At 50.4% G+C, this 16,966-nt stretch overlaps 2 protein-coding genes across 2 annotated transcripts in view; one reads left to right on the top strand and one right to left on the bottom strand.

Moving 5' to 3' along the window:
* Nucleotides 1-16,966, bottom strand: part of LOC117808222 (CLIP-associating protein 1-A-like) — a 148,010-nt gene that overhangs the window by 59,654 nt on the left and 71,390 nt on the right. Inside the window, exons 50-51 of the mRNA XM_034677828.1 lie at nucleotides 2,417-2,464; nucleotides 891-1,051 (exon numbers count right to left, since the gene is read on the bottom strand). The gene's annotated coding sequence lies outside the window, so the exon portion shown is untranslated. The remainder of the gene's footprint in view (nucleotides 1-890; nucleotides 1,052-2,416; nucleotides 2,465-16,966) is intronic.
* Nucleotides 1-16,966, top strand: part of LOC117808232 (zinc finger protein GLI2-like) — a 46,760-nt gene that overhangs the window by 2,714 nt on the left and 27,080 nt on the right. Inside the window, exon 2 of the mRNA XM_034677845.1 lies at nucleotides 4,244-4,356. Within this exon, the coding sequence (XP_034533736.1) occupies nucleotides 4,257-4,356 (100 nt within the window). The 5' untranslated portion in view covers nucleotides 4,244-4,256. The remainder of the gene's footprint in view (nucleotides 1-4,243; nucleotides 4,357-16,966) is intronic.

The following is a 16,966-nucleotide window of genomic DNA, read 5'->3' as shown; positions in this document are numbered from 1 at the left end:
GTGTGTGTGTGTGTGTGTGTGGATTTCAAGGGCGGATATGAAGGATGCCCCACGCTGTGCAGAGAGACGCCCGCCGTGACATTTTGACACGTGCAAAAAAGGAGTGATCCCAGATCTGTGGAGGACAGATCGTCTCTCCCCGCCTGTTATCAGAGCGCCGATCAGCACATGTGAAAGCTGGCGGGCTGCGTGTTGATGAAGAGCCTCTTCCTCTTCCTCGTCCGACAGGCATGTTAAAGAGAGAGAGAACAAACTCTGAGACTCTGCCGCAGCAGCCGAGCTGCAGACCCTAACATTTCTAGTCCGGGGAGCATGTGGGACTCTTTAGCATCAGTCTCCCCCCTCGGCTCAATCAGACCCTGGGGTCAGGAGGAATCCGGACAACCCAGAGGCCCCTGGTTCCTCCATTCCTCCCTCCAGGAGGGGGAGGGGACCAATCAGACTTTAACTTGAGGCCCCTGCAGGTCTGTGACACACTGTTTGTGTCGGGCCTCCGTGTCACTCACAGTTAGAGGCGCTCAGGTGAGAGAGGAGCTGAAGTCTAACACCTCAGACTCTGAACCCTCGTGCTGTTGTGGAGTTAGTGTTTGAGAAGGTAGCATTGTGAGAACCGGCCTTCAGAGGTCCGTACTGGATCAGATAGAGCAAAGACTGAAGTCAGAGGAGAAGAGGGAAAGTCACAGTCATGCCAGAGATGCTCTGAAGTCAGCCATACCAGAGATAACTTCAGGGTCTTGTTTGTTAAACTCAGGGGTGTTGTGTGTTTGAGTTTAAACTTTAGTCCCAGGGGGGACAGGGAGTCCTGGGCTGGACTCAGTCAGGAGAGAAAGTCTGAGCGAGGGCAGAGGACCCGGGGTGTTTGCAGAGTGAATGAAAGTTTAAGGACTTACTTTGAGGTGTCGGTGAATTAGAGGACCCGTCCAGGAAGCGTAGAGGAAGTCAGTGGTCCTGTAAAACAACCAGCGGCTGGTGGCTGCGGTGGGGACCATTTGGCGGCGGGTCAGGGATCAAAGGAGTCGGTCGGAGGACTTCACGCCGTCGGGAGGGAGAGCTGTGGGGAAGGCACACACGGGAGGAGTTCAGTGAGGATGCAGACTCTGACTTTAAAGCCTCAGTTAGGGAGAGACGGAGACAGATGAGACAACAACATTTAGATCACTGCATCAAACCTCTCCTCCTCCACCCCGGTTACTGTCAGGCTCTCTGAGTCTGATCCAAACCTTTAAAGCTTTCCAAAGAGAGGATGTAACACCTGAACACACCTCTATCATGTGGACTCAAACAGAGAGAGTCTTTTCAACCTGGATTATTAAAAACACATATGCATAAAGTAGACTATCTGCACGGTGAATGTTTGTCTGTTTGTCTGAATCAATAAATGTGAGGATCAGCAGCTGATGATGATGAGCTCTGTGATCAGCAGCTGCAGCCTGAAGTCTCTGCAGGATCACTGACGCAGCACCCGGTCATGAGAGCTCTCCACATTCTCTCTCACGGGAAGCATTAAGCGCCACCTCCAGGCCACGGTTACTACAAAGCCAACCCCAAACTGGAGGTCACGGTCTGCCGTTTGTGGAGGCGTTCGTTCATGTAGATCCTGGAGCAGAAGCCGGATCCTCCTGCAGCGGGGATTTCTCTCCTCCTGAACGAGGAGGCCTCCTCCACATCTGTTAGCTGTTGTGTGAGGGGCAGGAGGAGATCAGGCGCAGGATATTGAACATCCAGGCTGAGGGGTGTGAAGCTGCTCGCTCTGACAGAGGCTGTTCCTCCTCACTGTTTGTCTTACACTTCCTGTCCTCTGCTTTCACACTAATGATAAATTCTAAATAAGAAACAAACAGAAGCTCCGGCCTCGTGGGAGCTGGTGGGAGCTGGTGGGAGTGATGTTCCTCCCCTGTACTTCAGGTCTCACTGCTGCTCTTAAAGTTTAGAGGAACAAGCGTGAGGACTCGGTATAAATTCAAATGTCACTGTTAGCCTGTATCTGTTCATTCACTGCTCACACAATAAACAACCCGCCTTCGGTCGGAGCTGCATTCTATTTAAGACTCGCCACCGACCTGGGCTTCTTTTACGGGATAGCTATTATTCAAAGGAGAATAGGTGCAGGGCCCGACCATAAATTCCAGCAAGTGGCCCTCGGAAAGGGGGGGCGGCGCCCAGGAATTGACTGCGTGCTCTGTGATTTTACTCTGCTGCGCCGTGACCTTTTGAGTGCAGACAGACTCATTTGTTTGCTTGACAAGAGCTGCTCTATTAATTCAGGAGGACAGTGGCTGCTGGTAATATCCAGTGACTGAGCCCGACTACACCTGGAGGGCTTCCTCACTGCAGGACGTTTGATTCCTGCGAGGTGGGGTCTGATCTGGATCAGGTGTGTGACTGAGTGTCAGAGGTGTTCTTTGGGAGGACTTACTCTGGTGCTTTTGGGGTGATCTGTCCCAGCAGCATCCTGTGGCTCCTCCTGTAAGAGAAGAAAAGATTCAAATTAAGAAACACAGCTTTGTAATATTCTGCAGGATTTAACATTTAAATTCATATAAAACACATTAAAGATCAGCATGCATCCATGCAGATCCATCAGTGACCCCTGTGAGGTTTAATGATCTAACTCAGGTGAGTCTGAGTCCCTGAGAGAGGACTTCAGAGAGCCGGTGATCTCAGCACAAAGACCTGGAGTGAGAGGGGAGGAGGGGGCGTGCTCTGAAGTTGTTGTTCCCTTTGAATAACTTTATTGTAAGCCTCCATTATACTCAAATGAATCACTGTTTGTCCCCTGAAAGGAGGTTTACAGTCAGCAGGGGGAGGAGGGGGGGTAATCACACGGATAACTGAGCTGTTGACTTGCTAACGGGGTTGTTTGCTGCTGGTTTGAGATCAGCTGCTGCTCTTCTTTAACTCCCTGCATCGTGAGAGACTCTGACTTATACTACCTTAGTCTTCATAGAGGGCGACACAACACGAAGAAGTCCTGATAGTGATGAAGGACAGACCGTGAGCACTGTGAGAGAGAGAGCAGAGATAACCGGTGTGATGTGAAGAATCTCTGAAGCTGCTAAATGTGTGAACAGCAAATGTTAAGCCTGACTAATAATGATTTGTGAGGACAGATCAGAGGACTGCAGGCGTGAAAGACTGCCATTATGTCCCTCATATATCACCTCAACTAAAGGAGCTCTGTGTGTGTGTGTGTGTGTGTGTGTGTGTGTGTGTGTGTGTGTGTGTGTGAGGGGCTTCACTGCGGGCCTCTCACACCTGTTACAGCAATAAAGAGCGCAGACAGAGCTGTCAGTCAGAGTCTGCTTCGTCAGAGAGTGTGTGTCCTACAGTCACTGTGCTGTCACTGTGTGTGTGTGTGTGTGTTAGTGTGTGTGTGTGTGTGTGTAGTAACTGAGGGCGTCAGGTCTGATTCCTGTAGCGACCCATGAGTCACGCTCTAACTCTCAGGTGGAGTTCATCTGATGAGTTTTTGTTGATTGATGAATTATTTTAAGATTCAAATAAAAACTAATGATTCTAAAATATCAAACGAGCATGGAGCGGACACTCAGCACTCTGAGGTTATTCTAATAATCAGTACTTTGATTTAAAAGTGTCTGATAAAGTCAACACGGAGCGTTTGAGCTCAGCAGAAGAATAAAGATTCACTCTAACAGAGATCCAGCTTCATCCCCCGCCCAGCTTTGAAGATAAACTGGTATTGTTCTAACTGTTTAAACCACAAAGCCTGCTTGAATGCTGTGAGCTGAAAGGTCAACAGTCAAATAAACTTTGATGACATGAGAGCTGCGAGCTGAGACCTTCGCCTCCTCATCCCCCCCGCCCCCCTTTAACCCCCAAAGCCCCCTCGTCGACCCCGCAACCTCTGCTGCCAGAGAGCAGATTGAGTCTTGGAGCGAGATCGCAGAGACGCCATGAAACAATCCCTCCACATGTCCGCCTGCTTAGAATGAAGAAAGAAAGCTGCAGACATGTGTTTCTCTAACATGGATAAATAACATGAAGAAGAAGAAGCTTGTGTTTGCACGCCTCATGAACTCTCTCCATCCTTTCTCTGAGATCACTCCTCATCAGCCGTCTCATGAACATCTAAGTCCTCTCTCTGCTTCCTCAGAGAGAGTCTCCAGTGAGTCCTGAGTGGACTCATCTCATCCCAAATTAACACCTCCTTTTTTCCTCAGCCTGGTCCTCAGAGTCCGCTCCTCTCACACCACATTAACGTCTCCTTCTGTGTTCTTTACAGAGACACGCTGAACATGGAGACTTCTGCATCCAGAGCTGCTGAGAAGAAAGACAAAATGGACGGGAGCGGGTTCTCAGACCTCCCCAAGAAACCCTCCCCCGCAGAGGCAAGAGGTAAGACTGGATGTGAGTGTCCGGCTGTCTGTCAGGTGACAGAACAAGTGGAGTCTGTGAGGTGCTCAGCCAGGGGGCAAAGGGGGGGCCGACACCAGAGATGAAATATACATTTCAAAGTAAAGTGTGATCTCTGGAGCCGCTGCTCGTGGCTCCTCTCCGGCCTGATCAGGAAGCAGCAGCAGTCAGAGGTGACTTACAGTAAGGTCTGACAGGAATCCTAAACAGACTCCGGTCTTTAAAGAGCATCACTAATGTGAGGACGGCCCAGATCTAAAGGTGTGTGTGCCGTCGAGGAGTGTGGCACCATTTGAGCCCATAAACACTGATGAATAGGTAACATGACAGCAGAGAGGGGGGCGTCGGTGCAGGTGAGAAGAACCAGTGTTTGTGTTGTTGAACTAAATCAAGAGTAGCAGCCGTCCTCTCGGGCACACAGAGAGAATCCATGTTTTAAAGATGTCAGGGAGCGTGTGATGAAAGGAGGCCGTAATGAGGCTCAAAGACCTTCTTCTTACCTCCAGAGTATAAAGGAAAAAAGGCGTCAGGGGCCGAGAGCGGCGAGGACGACACGGAGCTGCAGAGTGACAGAGATGCAGAGTGATGGGCTGCGTTTGAAATGCTAATTAAACGCCTGGTTTAGTGACATTTTCACTCAGTAATGAAGGACTTGGTGGCCTGCCAGTATAAAGAAACAAGCATTAATTGATAAAGAAGGGACAAAGATGGAAGTGGAGCTGTGCAGTGGGCATGTCACCAAAAAACAGAGGATTTAAAGGGTTATTCTGCGACTTATTTCAGCTTCAACTTCAGTGAATTACAAGCATCCCGGCGTCTCAAAGAATCCTGCTCAGACGTTACAAAGGCTCAGAGTCAGCAGACGTGTGTTCAGCCATGAGTGTGTTCATGCTGCGGACAGAGATGAAGGAACACGTCTGAATGAAGCCTGAGGAAGTGATGCAGCAGTTTCTGGAGCTCCTCCTGAGGAACCAGGATACCACTGAGGAGGTGTTTACAGTCCTCAGGTCCTGAGGAGGCAGCGACCCACACGTAACCCTGCAGAGGGTTTTTCTTTGCACGCCCCACTCAGCAGAGGTGAGGAGGCGTGTTTTAAAAGGTGTCAGCGAGCGAGCGCGTGATGAAAGGCGGTTATAACGAGGTTAAAAGAGCCGCTTCTCACCTCCAGAGTATTAAAGGATGAGTTACTGAGGCTGGGGGGAGCAGGGAGAGAGGAGGACGACGTGCTGTCTGAGAGACTGACACGGACGCAGAGTGACGGACACTTTGAAGTGGAAATGGAGCGGCTGATTCAGGGACAGGTAGACTCTCTGATGGAGAGATCGGTGGCCTGCCTTGATGGAGAGATGGAGTTGTTATTCAGAGGAGAGCTTGGTGTAGGGCGGGTGTGAGATGCTCAAACAAAGATGCAGCAAACACTGGGCCTGTCTTAAGGTGGGTCAGGGTCAGAGGTCACCTGGGCCTTGATTTGATAAAGCTTGGCGTGTTCAGTGTTACAGATTGGAGAGTCCTGAAAGGTGGAAACAGTTCAGATTTATTTTCTTCTTCTGATGTGCAGTCAGAGGGAGGTTAAAGCAGCAATGCTCAGTTTATTCAGAGTGTCTGAATCTGAGGAGCTGGTGATGTTCTGACCTCAAAGCTCACCTCACTTGAACTCTATTGTATATTTATATTCACCCGTTTCCAGTATCAGCGGCTCAGTTGTTAATCTCCTCTCTATAATAACTCTTCCTGGTATCAGCCCCGTATAAGAGCTCTGTATTTTAATCTAAAGTAAGCAGGAAGCAGAGATTCAGATACCGGCGCACAGGTCCGGGGCCTCAGAGCTGAAACGCAGCGCGGTCTGCCACTGAGTGGAGACAGAGCAATTACTTATGGCAGTAATATGCATTATTATTCCTGTTGTCCTCTCCTGATAAGTGAATATGCAGGACCAGGAGGAGGAGGCAGATGAGACCAGGTCCTTGAACCGGAGAGCTTCCTCTTAAACACAGGAGAGCCTGTGTTTCTAATATACTGCTGCTGCTCGCCCTCTTTTATTGTCGGCGCCTTGTTTACTGTTGGCTGCAGGATTCCTGTCACCTAAGTCATGCCCACCTCTGAGCCTCGACGGCGCCCGTATAACAGCCCGCCCTGTTTTATATTCCCGGCCCACGTTATTTATTTAGAACAATTTCCCCTCTATCAAAGGACATGGCTAATGCCGAGTTTTAATATGTTATTTACACATAAAAACAAGCTATTTACGGCGCCCTGCGTGTGCAGCAGGAGGAGGAGAATGAATGGGCCCCTGCGCCCCTCTCCGATCTGTTATATCACACTTTAACAATCTGGATTGCTAATAGAACCATTTATCATGGAGCGGTCATTTATTTTATGTGAGCAGCCCAGGTCTCGTTCCCAGAGGCCTATGGAAATGGGGTGCACGTATAATGAAGCTCAAGTGCGAGTCACTTTGTTTAAAGAGTGGATCCGCCGCGCTCCCAGTCAATTAGGATGGACCCAGGTGCTGCAGACGCTCCTATCTGAGGAGTCCTGATGATCAGACCTCCTCCCCCCTCGTAGTCCTGCTCCTCAGACCCCCGACAGGAGGTTATGTTTTGGACTCTACTTAAAAAGAAAAAAACCCTCTGGCACGGCGAGTCCTGGACCCGTGTTTGGTGTTGTTTACCCAGAATCCTTTGCCTGGCAGCCCCTCTGTTTTGTTCTCCCCTCCTCTGCCTGGTTAATAGATTCAAATGGGCGCCTGTATTTCCTCTGACAGCACGCATCTGTCTGCTTATCCCGGCCGAGCCTGGGCGCTCAGATTTACGCCGTCTCTGGGACCTTTATGATTTCACAGCCTTCGGTAATAACTGAGGGTATTTAGAGAGAACGGATCGGGGAGGAAAGACAGAGAATCCAGCAGCTGTTATTGATGTGTGTGTCAGGTTCCTCTGAGGATTAAAGGCGCCTGCATTAGGGAGAAAATTTCCCTTTTTTGATATCAATTCAAATCCAGAGACATTTCTTTAAGGCTGCAGGAAATCTAATTTCTGCTGGATTGGTTAAATTTGGAGTTATTGCCTTTTCAAAAATCCATCCGTTCTGGAAACAAATCACAGAGAAACTTGATCCTGATTGGCTCACAAGTACGGCCATATGATAGGTCACGGAGGGCGTTCACTGGCTCCTCATCAGCTGGAGTTTGATGCAGATTGTCGAGGAGAAGTCTAAGTGTGAGCTCCTTGAGTCCACCTGTACTGATGAAGATCCTGAGATTGTCAGGGATGGTTTTCCTCTCCTGACTTGATTTTTCTTTAAATCCTTCCTCTCAGGGTTCTTCCTCAGAGGAAGAGGAGGCTTTGTTTCCTGGGGCTGTCTCTCTCTCTCTCTCTCTCTCTCTCTCTCTCTCTCTCCTCTCCTCTCCTCTCCGTCTTGTCGGTAAACTAGGCCAGAGGAAACACCGGCTGCTGCTAATGATTTGATTAACTGGCTTTGCTGGTTCATGACATACATCTTGCAGAGAGTGAGTTTGTCACCGGAGCGGGAGATTGATGTGCCGCGCTCTGAGCCCTCCCCCAGCCACCCGCCCCCCTCAGCAGGCGCTGCTCAGGTCTTTCTGCTGAGTCTGGATGGTCCACAGGGAGGGAGACTAAGTACTTAGCACCACCTAGGCTGCTCCGGGCACAGGGTGGAGAGGGGGGACCTAAACTGGCTTAACAGAGCCATGTTTCAGGACAGACGAGGAGGAGGAGGCGTACCGTTAAAGAATAAAATGATTATCAAGAGAAATAAAAAAGAAACACCTCCATCATTACCGACCGTGTGTCTCTGGTGTCTCTTATATGGATGCATTCTTAATATGCACGCTCTGAATGATCAACATTAACGTCTGATGAAGTAAAAGTCAAGCTTCAGACCGACACACCTGCAGACAAAGCTGCTGGACCCTGAATCCTGAGTCCCTCGGTCAGACCGGGTCCTCCTCGCTGCCTGGAGTAAATAGTGCTTTAAGAGAGGTGTGTTCACGATAAGGAAGGACTTCTTTATCTGCACGGTGGAGGGGTGGAGGGGGGGATCAGCAGACAGTGAGTAATTGATGGTAGGTGGATGCAAAAGGCCCCCACCGTTAAAGCAGGCGAGCGGCACAGAGAGCACTCAGGGGGTCAGAGCCGCTGGCAGAGAAAAATGTGACCGAAAAAGACTCAGCATCCTCCTCCTACTCCAAAAGGACGACCACTAATCTTCCTGAGAAGAAGAGGAGGAGGAGGAGGAGGAAGAGGAGGAGGGGGTCTATCCTCCTCTGTGCTGTTTAAATGAGGCCCTGCCCGGGGAGCAGAAAAACAGCTCCCTGACATCAACACACTAACTCACAAACTACCACTGCTCCAGAGTGAGCACACAGCTGCAGAGAAACACCCTGAGACTGTGAGTCCAGCAGGACTTCACTCTGAGACTGTGAGTCCAGCAGGACTTCACTCTGAGACTGTGAGTCCAGCAGGACTTCACTCTGAGACTGTGAGTCCAGCAGGACTTCACTCTGAGACTGTGAGTCCAGCAGGACTTCACTCTGAGACTGTGAGTCCAGCAGGACTTCACTCTGAGACTGTGAGTCCAGCAGGACTTCACTCTGAGACTGTGAGTCCAGCAGGAGTTCACTCTGAGACTGTGAGTCCAGCAGGACTTCACTCTGAGACTGTGAGTCCAGCAGGAGTTCACTCTAAGACTGTGAGTCCAGCAGGACTTCACTCTGAGACTGTGAGTCCAGCAGGACTTCACTCTGAGACTGTGAGTCCAGCAGGACTTCACCCTGACACTGTGAGTCCAGCAGGAGTTCACCCTGACACTGTGAGTCCAGCAGGACTTCACTCTGAGACTATGAGTCCAGCAGGAGTTCACCCTGAGACTGTGAGTCCAGCAGGAGTTCACCCTGACACTGTGAGTCCAGCAGGAGTTCACCCTGAGACTGTGAGTCCAGCAGGAGTTCACCCTGAGACTGTGAGTCCAGCAGGAGTTCACCCTGAGACTGTGAGTCCAGCAGGAGTTCACCCTGAGACTGTGAGTCCAGCAGGAGTTCACCCTGAGACTGTGAGTCCAGCAGGAGTTCACCCTGAGACTGTGAGTCCAGCAGGAGTTCACCCTGAGACTGTGAGTCCAGCAGGAGTTCACCCTGAGACTGTGAGTCCAGCAGGAGTTCACCCTGAGACTGTGAGTCCAGCAGGAGTTCACCCTGAGACTGTGAGTCCAGCAGGAGTTCACCCTGACACTGTGAGTCCAGCAGGAGTTCACCCTGAGACCCTCATCACGCTCAGCTCTCACTCGCCTGAGTTCAGAGGTCTCTGCGGCACCTCGTGGCCCCTGATCGTAGCCCCCCAGTCCGGGCTCTCGTCCTGCTGCACACACACACATCTCTACGTCTCTTTGTAAACATTTAGCTTGATGACTTTCCAAGATGTCCTGTTTTATCTGAAGCCTCCCTGCGGGGCGGGGCCGCTCTGAGGGGCCGTTCTAAGTGAAACCAGAACGTGTTTTTTCTCTGATATCACTTTATTTATAGACGAGTGTGAGATGAGTGGATTAAGAAACACACACACGCTCATTCCTGCCCTCAGTTGCTCCTCACTTGTTAGTTGTTTTGGGGCTGAGAGGAGTCATTAAGGAAACTTGTAAAAACATGGCCTAGATATTCCAGATGCACTGCAGAGACATCCAGCATGCAGTTAAAGCAAAGCTGGAAACACACTCAGCGTGCATCGTCCCTCCAAACGCTCACACGTGATGAACTGTTGGTTCAGAGTGTGATGAGGAGAGAGAGAGCAGACGTTTGAGTCCTCAGTCAGGTTCCTCTGTGTTTTAAGAGCTCTGTAATATGCGACCAGCTCCAGGCATCAATCTCTCAGAGCTGTTAAGGTTTGCTCGCTCTGATTCCAAAAACAACAGGCTGCATTCCTGCAGATTTACAACTGTGGCGATGTACGGATGTTTGAGAGGATTAAACCCAAAAAACTCCCCCACCTTTCCCCTTTTCTGTTCCACGTCCCCTCCTCTCAGGGTCGACCAGACCGCAAATGAGCTCCCCGCCCCCCTGAGAGGTCGCCTCTGAGGTTCAGGGTAGGTCCCAGGTTTAAGAGAGAGAGGATCAGACACTGCACCGAATTTAACAACAAGTTCATCCTCAATCAAACACCATACGCTTCCTTCACAGACGTCCAGTTACTCAGATCAAATAAAGCACACATCATCTTCAGGCTTTTCTAAAACTTTGACCTCTTATAGACGAACAACGAGTCAGACAGACCAAGACAACCACAGTCCAACACTCAGACTCCACAGAGTTCATCCTGGAAGTTATGAACAGAAGCTCAGACTTTGGAACGAGTGAGAGCTGGAAAGGACAATTCAAGACTTCTAACTTTAAATGTTCCTGATTTAAACGCTCACTGCACGCTCCAGGTTTGAAGGAGAAGGAGGAGGAGGAGGAGAAGGAGGAGGAGAGGAGGAGGGAGGAGGAGGAGGAGAAGGAGAAGGAGGAGGAGGAGGAGAAGGAGGAGGAGGAGGAGGAAGAGGAGGACGAGGAGGAGGAGGACGAGGAGGAGGAGGATAAACTGCAGGGTCTAAGGTCAGGGGAGGCGACTTGACTCAGACCGATGGAACGAGTCCGGCACATCTGTACGAGTCAAAGTGTGTGTGTGTGTGTGAGAGTGTGTGTGTTTAGTTAACTTGTGACCTATGAGGCAAACAGAGGGATCAGTGTGTGTGTGTGTGTCACTGCGGCGGGCCCTGATGTAATGCACTCATACGTCGGGGCTCGGTGTCTGGATGCTGGACTAAACTGGTCGCTCCTTGTTTGTGGACGCTCTGCTGTCCCTGCTCCTCTGACCAGATTCACTTTGAGTCTGTACTTTATTTGGTTTCTGCCAAACAAACACTGTGATCCTTCAGAAACATGCCGGAGCAGCACACACGTCCATATCTGAACCAGTCTGAGCTCCCCCTCAGAGCCTCTGATTGAAGTCCCAAGTAAGAAAGTCTCCCTCCGTCGTAGACTAATTGAATCATTCTGAGGTTTCAAGCAGCTCGTTGTGGTTCTGACCGGTACGACCGCGTCTGCAGGACCTCCTGTGGTGTTCAGAGTTCTGGAGGATTGAGAAGTGGTATACTTCACATACAGGACTATGTGTCTCTCTGCCAGCAGAACCTGCGTGTGTCATTCAGAGGATCATTCAGCAGATATCACTTCCACACTCTGGACACACAGCTCTGCACTCTGAGTTTCTGTTACAGGTCGCCGTGTGTTGACCCGGCCTGATCTGAGTATTTCAGGGTGTTTACTTTATTCTTTGACTTTAAGGAAAGTAAAAGGAGTGTGTGCAGGATTAAGAATTGAGCCATGAAGTTAGACAACACTCAGAAAGTGACACTGACATGTTTGTAGGGAGGGGGCTGTACGCTCAGAGACACTGACTCATAACCTCAGAAGCTTAATTCCATGTTATTGCAAACTTAATCTGTTTTCTGTGTTTCTGAAGGCCAAACATTCTGCAGTTGACACAGTGGTGGGTAGTGACAGGTCTGCAGCCTCCGCCCTCTCAAAGCGCTCACAGCTGCGGCGCTCTTTACTCAGTTACACTCAGACCTGGAGAGGCACGCTAATTGCCTTGTAAGTATCACAGAAAGCAGCTGGAGATTAGCAATAACGGCTATTAGCTCTAGTCTACAGTAGAAATCAAAGCTCGCACGTGAGGATAAACACATCTGCTGCTGTTTGTCTGGTGATTATAAATCTTTATGAAGAGAGAGGGAGGGAGGGAGGGAGAGAGAGAGGGGAGGGAGAGAGGGTGCTTGCACACTTTCCTCTTAAACTCTGAACTCACGTCTGTGTCGCCCGCGGCCCACAGCAACAGTTAAACTCTGTAAATATGACTCCACTCTTTTCTTAATTCATCACTGAGGAATATTTTCCATCATAAACACGCAGCGCTCAGTAAACCAGTCCTCATTAAACCGGCCTCAATGCCTCAAACTCTGAGAGAGAGAGCTGCTAAAGATCGAAGAGGAGAGCTCTGTCAGAGTCAGAGGAGACGACGCGAGGAAGACGCAGGAATCAAAAACTAGTGATGATGATTAAAGTAAGATACAGAGAGATGGCACCAGAAAGGTGACGTAGAGAAGCAGCAGGTTTCAGTTTCCTGTCAGGCCTCAGATGAGCGTCGTCCTCACACAGCTGTTTGAGAGGATGCACAGAGAGAAGAGAGAGCAGACTGTTATTGATCTGACTCTGGAGACTCAAAGAACCTCTCTGTGGTCGACTCTTTACGGTTGTGTTGGAAGGAGTGATCCCTCCTGGTGTGTGTGAGGATGCTGGCTGATACCAGTGATCATAACTGCAGGAGTCATTTCAGGGATCAATCCGTCTCCTCCTCCAGCAGCAGGCTGCAGCGTGTAAACGTCCTGATGTGGGTGTAATGACACATTTCAGTGGCAGGGAAACTCCATCACAGCTGACAGCCCGTCTGCTTGGGCCTCATCCAGAAAACAAGACTGTACACGAAGCCTGAGAGACACAACCAGGGGCCGGCGTGAACCCTCAGCAGGCGGCCCTCCTGCACCCCGCTCACACCCAGCAGAGCTGACGGAGGCGGGAGGCCTTCCCCTCCTTCAACATCCCCTCAGTGGGACTCTCATTTCCTCATCAGAGTCCCCCTCTTCCTAAATCTGCACAACAAAACCACCCGGAGCTTTCTGCTGTCAGGAGCATCCACTGTGGGCAGACGGATCACAAACACACCGAATATCAGCTTCACACTCATCCTGAGAGGTGACGTGCAGCACACGTGTTGCAGCTCGTCTGCAGAGCCTCCAGAAGAGGAACACAGCTAATGGCTCTCAGACTAATTGTTGTCCTGATGTGCTTCGTCTTGGAGCCATTGGTGGGGTTTGCAGGAGATAATTAGCCACCGAACCAGGCCGAGCAGGACTGAAACAAGGTCAGGAGAGATATGCAGATGCTCTCATTTACAGCATCTCCTTCTTAAAGAGTCACAAGAAGTCATTAGACAGATGTATGAGTGTAATGAAAGCTGTGAGGACGGAGCATTAATGCAGCAGGACACAAACTCAGTGTTCATATTTAATGTTCAGAGACCCGTGCATCTTCACGTGGAGACCCTGCTCCCCTCCCCCTCTGTGGAGTCTCTGGATCTGATTGGCTGAGACAGGATGAGGTGCGGGTCAGCGTTTAAACGTTACCCTCCCTCTTCTTCTTCTTCTTCTTTCAGTCTCAGCACTTTATCATTACACACTGCACTGTTTGCCAGGCTTTGTGGGTCTTGCGGTCTCTATTCAGAGGCTGGACTGTGAGGGTCAGGGGTGACTCAGGGAGGAGATGGGGGAGGAGAAGAGCCCTCTGTCGTCTCCTTCTTTCGTCAGAGTCAATCTAATCTAAGATAGTTGTTAATAAAATACTGATGCACAGCTGAGATCTTGGAGGTATGAAGAGAGAGCTGAGAGGGATTGATCTCAGACTGGACTGGAGACGTGGTCTGAGGTCTCTGTAATCACACCTACGGTCTCTTTTTGAAGCTTTGGTGGTGAAGTTTGTGTTTATGAAGCGCTCTGGTTCCCTCTGCTCGATTACAAGCCGAGCAGGGGCCTGTAAACTAAACTCAAACAGATCCCTGAGCGGGCCTGTTATGGAGAGTTTCTGTAAGCGTGTCATCGCGGCGGGGCAGAGATGGTGGCGGAGAGCGATGTCAAAACAAATCAGAGTCCAGGGTCTTGTAATTTTCAGCTCTAAGTGATGGGAACGAGGAGGTGTAATTCCCCCTCTGTGGTGTGCAGGAGCAAAATCATCCTCAGATGAAGTCCTGCTGGAGTGCTCGGCTCGTCTCTCTCCGCGTCCTCGTCTCTTCCCTCGTCTCTACTCCTTGATGCAGGTGAAGATCTGTTAAATACTGAAAGTTATTCCTGGAAGAGTCTCATCCTTTCGGGCGCCACATCCCTGAAGTCTGCATGTGGGAGCGGGAGGCAGAGCGCGGCCTTCAGCAGTGGGAAAGTGTTAATCAGGATTAGAAAGTCAATTCCCTTTAGGTTCCTCTCTTCTTCTCCTTTGTCCCTCTCGAGCCGTCTCCCACACGCCTCTCTTTACCAGAGAAAGGAGCGGCATTGTTGCAGAGAGTTCAGTTCGAAGTGTGTGTGAGCAGGGGGTCAGAGGTCATGATGTCAGTGGTGTCAGAGGAGCAGAGCGGGTCGCACCGTGCGTCCCCCTCTGCAGCTTTAGTTTGTAGTTTTCGACTGACGTATGAAAGACTTCAGATCAGGTTTTCATTTTAGACTTGAGCTCCAGAAACACAGAGAGCTTCTTCATGAACAACAAAGAGAGAGAAGAGGAAACAAAGATGACCTCAGGGTTTACTCTGAAGTGATGATACTACATCTCTAACTGGTGACACTTTGAATTCCAAGGATTGAATCAGGAAGTCTGAGGATGAGTCCACCCGGTCAACTCACTCTGATCCATTTCAAGGAACTGAAATCTCCAGCTTCCATTCCCAGAGCTGTTCTCTGCGGGGTCAGAGGATTGCACTGTGGCGTCTTCGCTCTGTGTGTCTGTTTGGAAACGTTTAAAGGAGCTGAGGAGGTCAAACCAGCTGAAGGAGAGTGAGGAAGACTCTCTCCGTCATGCTCGGCAGCAGAAAGTCAAACAAACAGGAGCAGCAGAGTCAGAGGGGGAGTCAGGGGAGCAGCCAGGTCAGAAAATAGAGCCTGTCCTGCTTCAGCAGATTGTTTCGGCGTGCAGTGGACCGTTTATCGACACGGGAGGCGGCCGAGTGCTGATGCAACAGACCCCGATCTATTTTGGTGGATCCTCAGGGATCGGGAGGATGGTCAAGGTGAGCGGCGTGAAGCGGGACAAAGACGACGTCTTCTGCTTTTCCACCTGCGACGCATTCATCACCGCGACCAAGAGGAGGTGCATCACTCAAAAGACTCCCCAGTGTTTCCTCTCCTCTGTGCAGAGTGTGAACCTGCAGAGGCCTCCACCTCATTAAGACTCCACAACAAGACCCGTGCAGAGCTAATGTGGAAACTATTCTTCGCTGGGGTTTTATCACAGAGAACTAGGTCTCTGTTTAATTTACAGATGGCCCGTTGGAGTCATTTCCTTCCCCCTCAGCTGCTCCACCGGTCCGGGGCCAGGCAGAATCCCAGGCGCCCCCCTGGCGAGGGTGCCAGCGGGGTAATATGGATGTTAGCTGGGAGCACGGTGACAGCCCCAGAAGCGACTATTTAATTCATTGTATTTTAATTATCGCTCTCATTCAGCAGCTACCAGGCCTTTCTTTGGCTGCTCTCGACAGCCAGCCTTTATCACCGGCCCGTCGGAGCAGATAATAAACTTGAGCTTTCAGGTAATTACTTAATCTGGACAAACCTGTGTGTTAAGCAGTGCTATTAAGCCAGGGGGTGATAAATCAGGCATGCATTGGAGGTGGGTGATTACTCCACGCTGTAATCAGTCTTTGAACCCGAGCAGTCTTTTAAGTAGCTAAATTGCACAAACAGCATGCTAACAACATGCAGCTCCAGGCGAGGCGAGGAGGAGGAGGAGGAGGAGGAGGAGGAGGAGGAGGAGGAGGAGTAGGAGGAGGAGGAGGCCCGGCAGCAGCAGCAGCAGCTCCCCGCCGCCTGACTCACTCTGTTCACGCCATACGCTCACCTTCCGCCCAGTGATCCATGGAGGTTATTATCAAGGCCTGAGCGCGGCTGTCCAACACTGATAACAAACTCTGTCCTGTGGTGGTTCGACACTGGGGCCTGGATGCATGGATGCATGGATGGATGGATGGATGGATGGATGGATGGATGGATGGATGGATGGATGGATGGATGGATGGATGGATGGATGGATGGATGGATGGATGGATGCATGGATGGATGGATGGATGGATGGATGGATGGATGGATGGATGCATGGATGGTTAGACAGCAAGTTTGAGTCCCTGAAACTCATGAATCTGAATCCAGGACCGAGATGACCCACCTGAAGGAGTCATGAATCATGAAGCTGGAGCGCTGTACGACCTTGTATGCACCACTTTGTGTATTCAGAGCTGGAGCTGCTCTCATTTCCTGCTCCAATCTTTAGATTCCTCTCTCCCATCGTGAGCAGGTCTGAGAAGATCTCATGTCTCATGTCAAAGCACTGAAGGCGTGAACTCCTCCTCATGAAGGTCAGAGAACTTGAAGCTGGGACGATGAGGTAGCCTGTAAACGTTGGTACAGGTTTGGAAACGTCCCCTCAGCCTCCCTCACCAAGTCTTCAGGATTCATCAGAGGTCTCAGGCTGCAGGAATCACATGTGTGTTTGGAGTCAGTGAAGGGACTACACTGGTACAAGTTTCAGAAGAAGTCCAAGGTTACAGTGTTTGTGGTGACGTGCTGCTGCAGAACGGAAGCTGTAAGCACTTTTGGAAAGGACTAAATTTAGATCCTGTAAAGTTGAAGCAGCTCCAGAAGAAAGCAGCGTTACTGCAGCACACGAGTTCAGCACAGGAGGCTGACTTTGAGAAAGTGTAGCCGGCCCTCTGCAGCGCTCCTCCAGACGCTA

The sequence above is a fragment of the Notolabrus celidotus genome, chromosome 24 (genome assembly GCF_009762535.1).
Source record: "Notolabrus celidotus isolate fNotCel1 chromosome 24, fNotCel1.pri, whole genome shotgun sequence".
Taxonomy (NCBI): domain Eukaryota; kingdom Metazoa; phylum Chordata; class Actinopteri; order Labriformes; family Labridae; genus Notolabrus; species Notolabrus celidotus.
The sequence above is the reverse complement of the archived record's forward strand: the minus strand, read 5'-3'. Positions and strand labels throughout refer to the sequence as shown.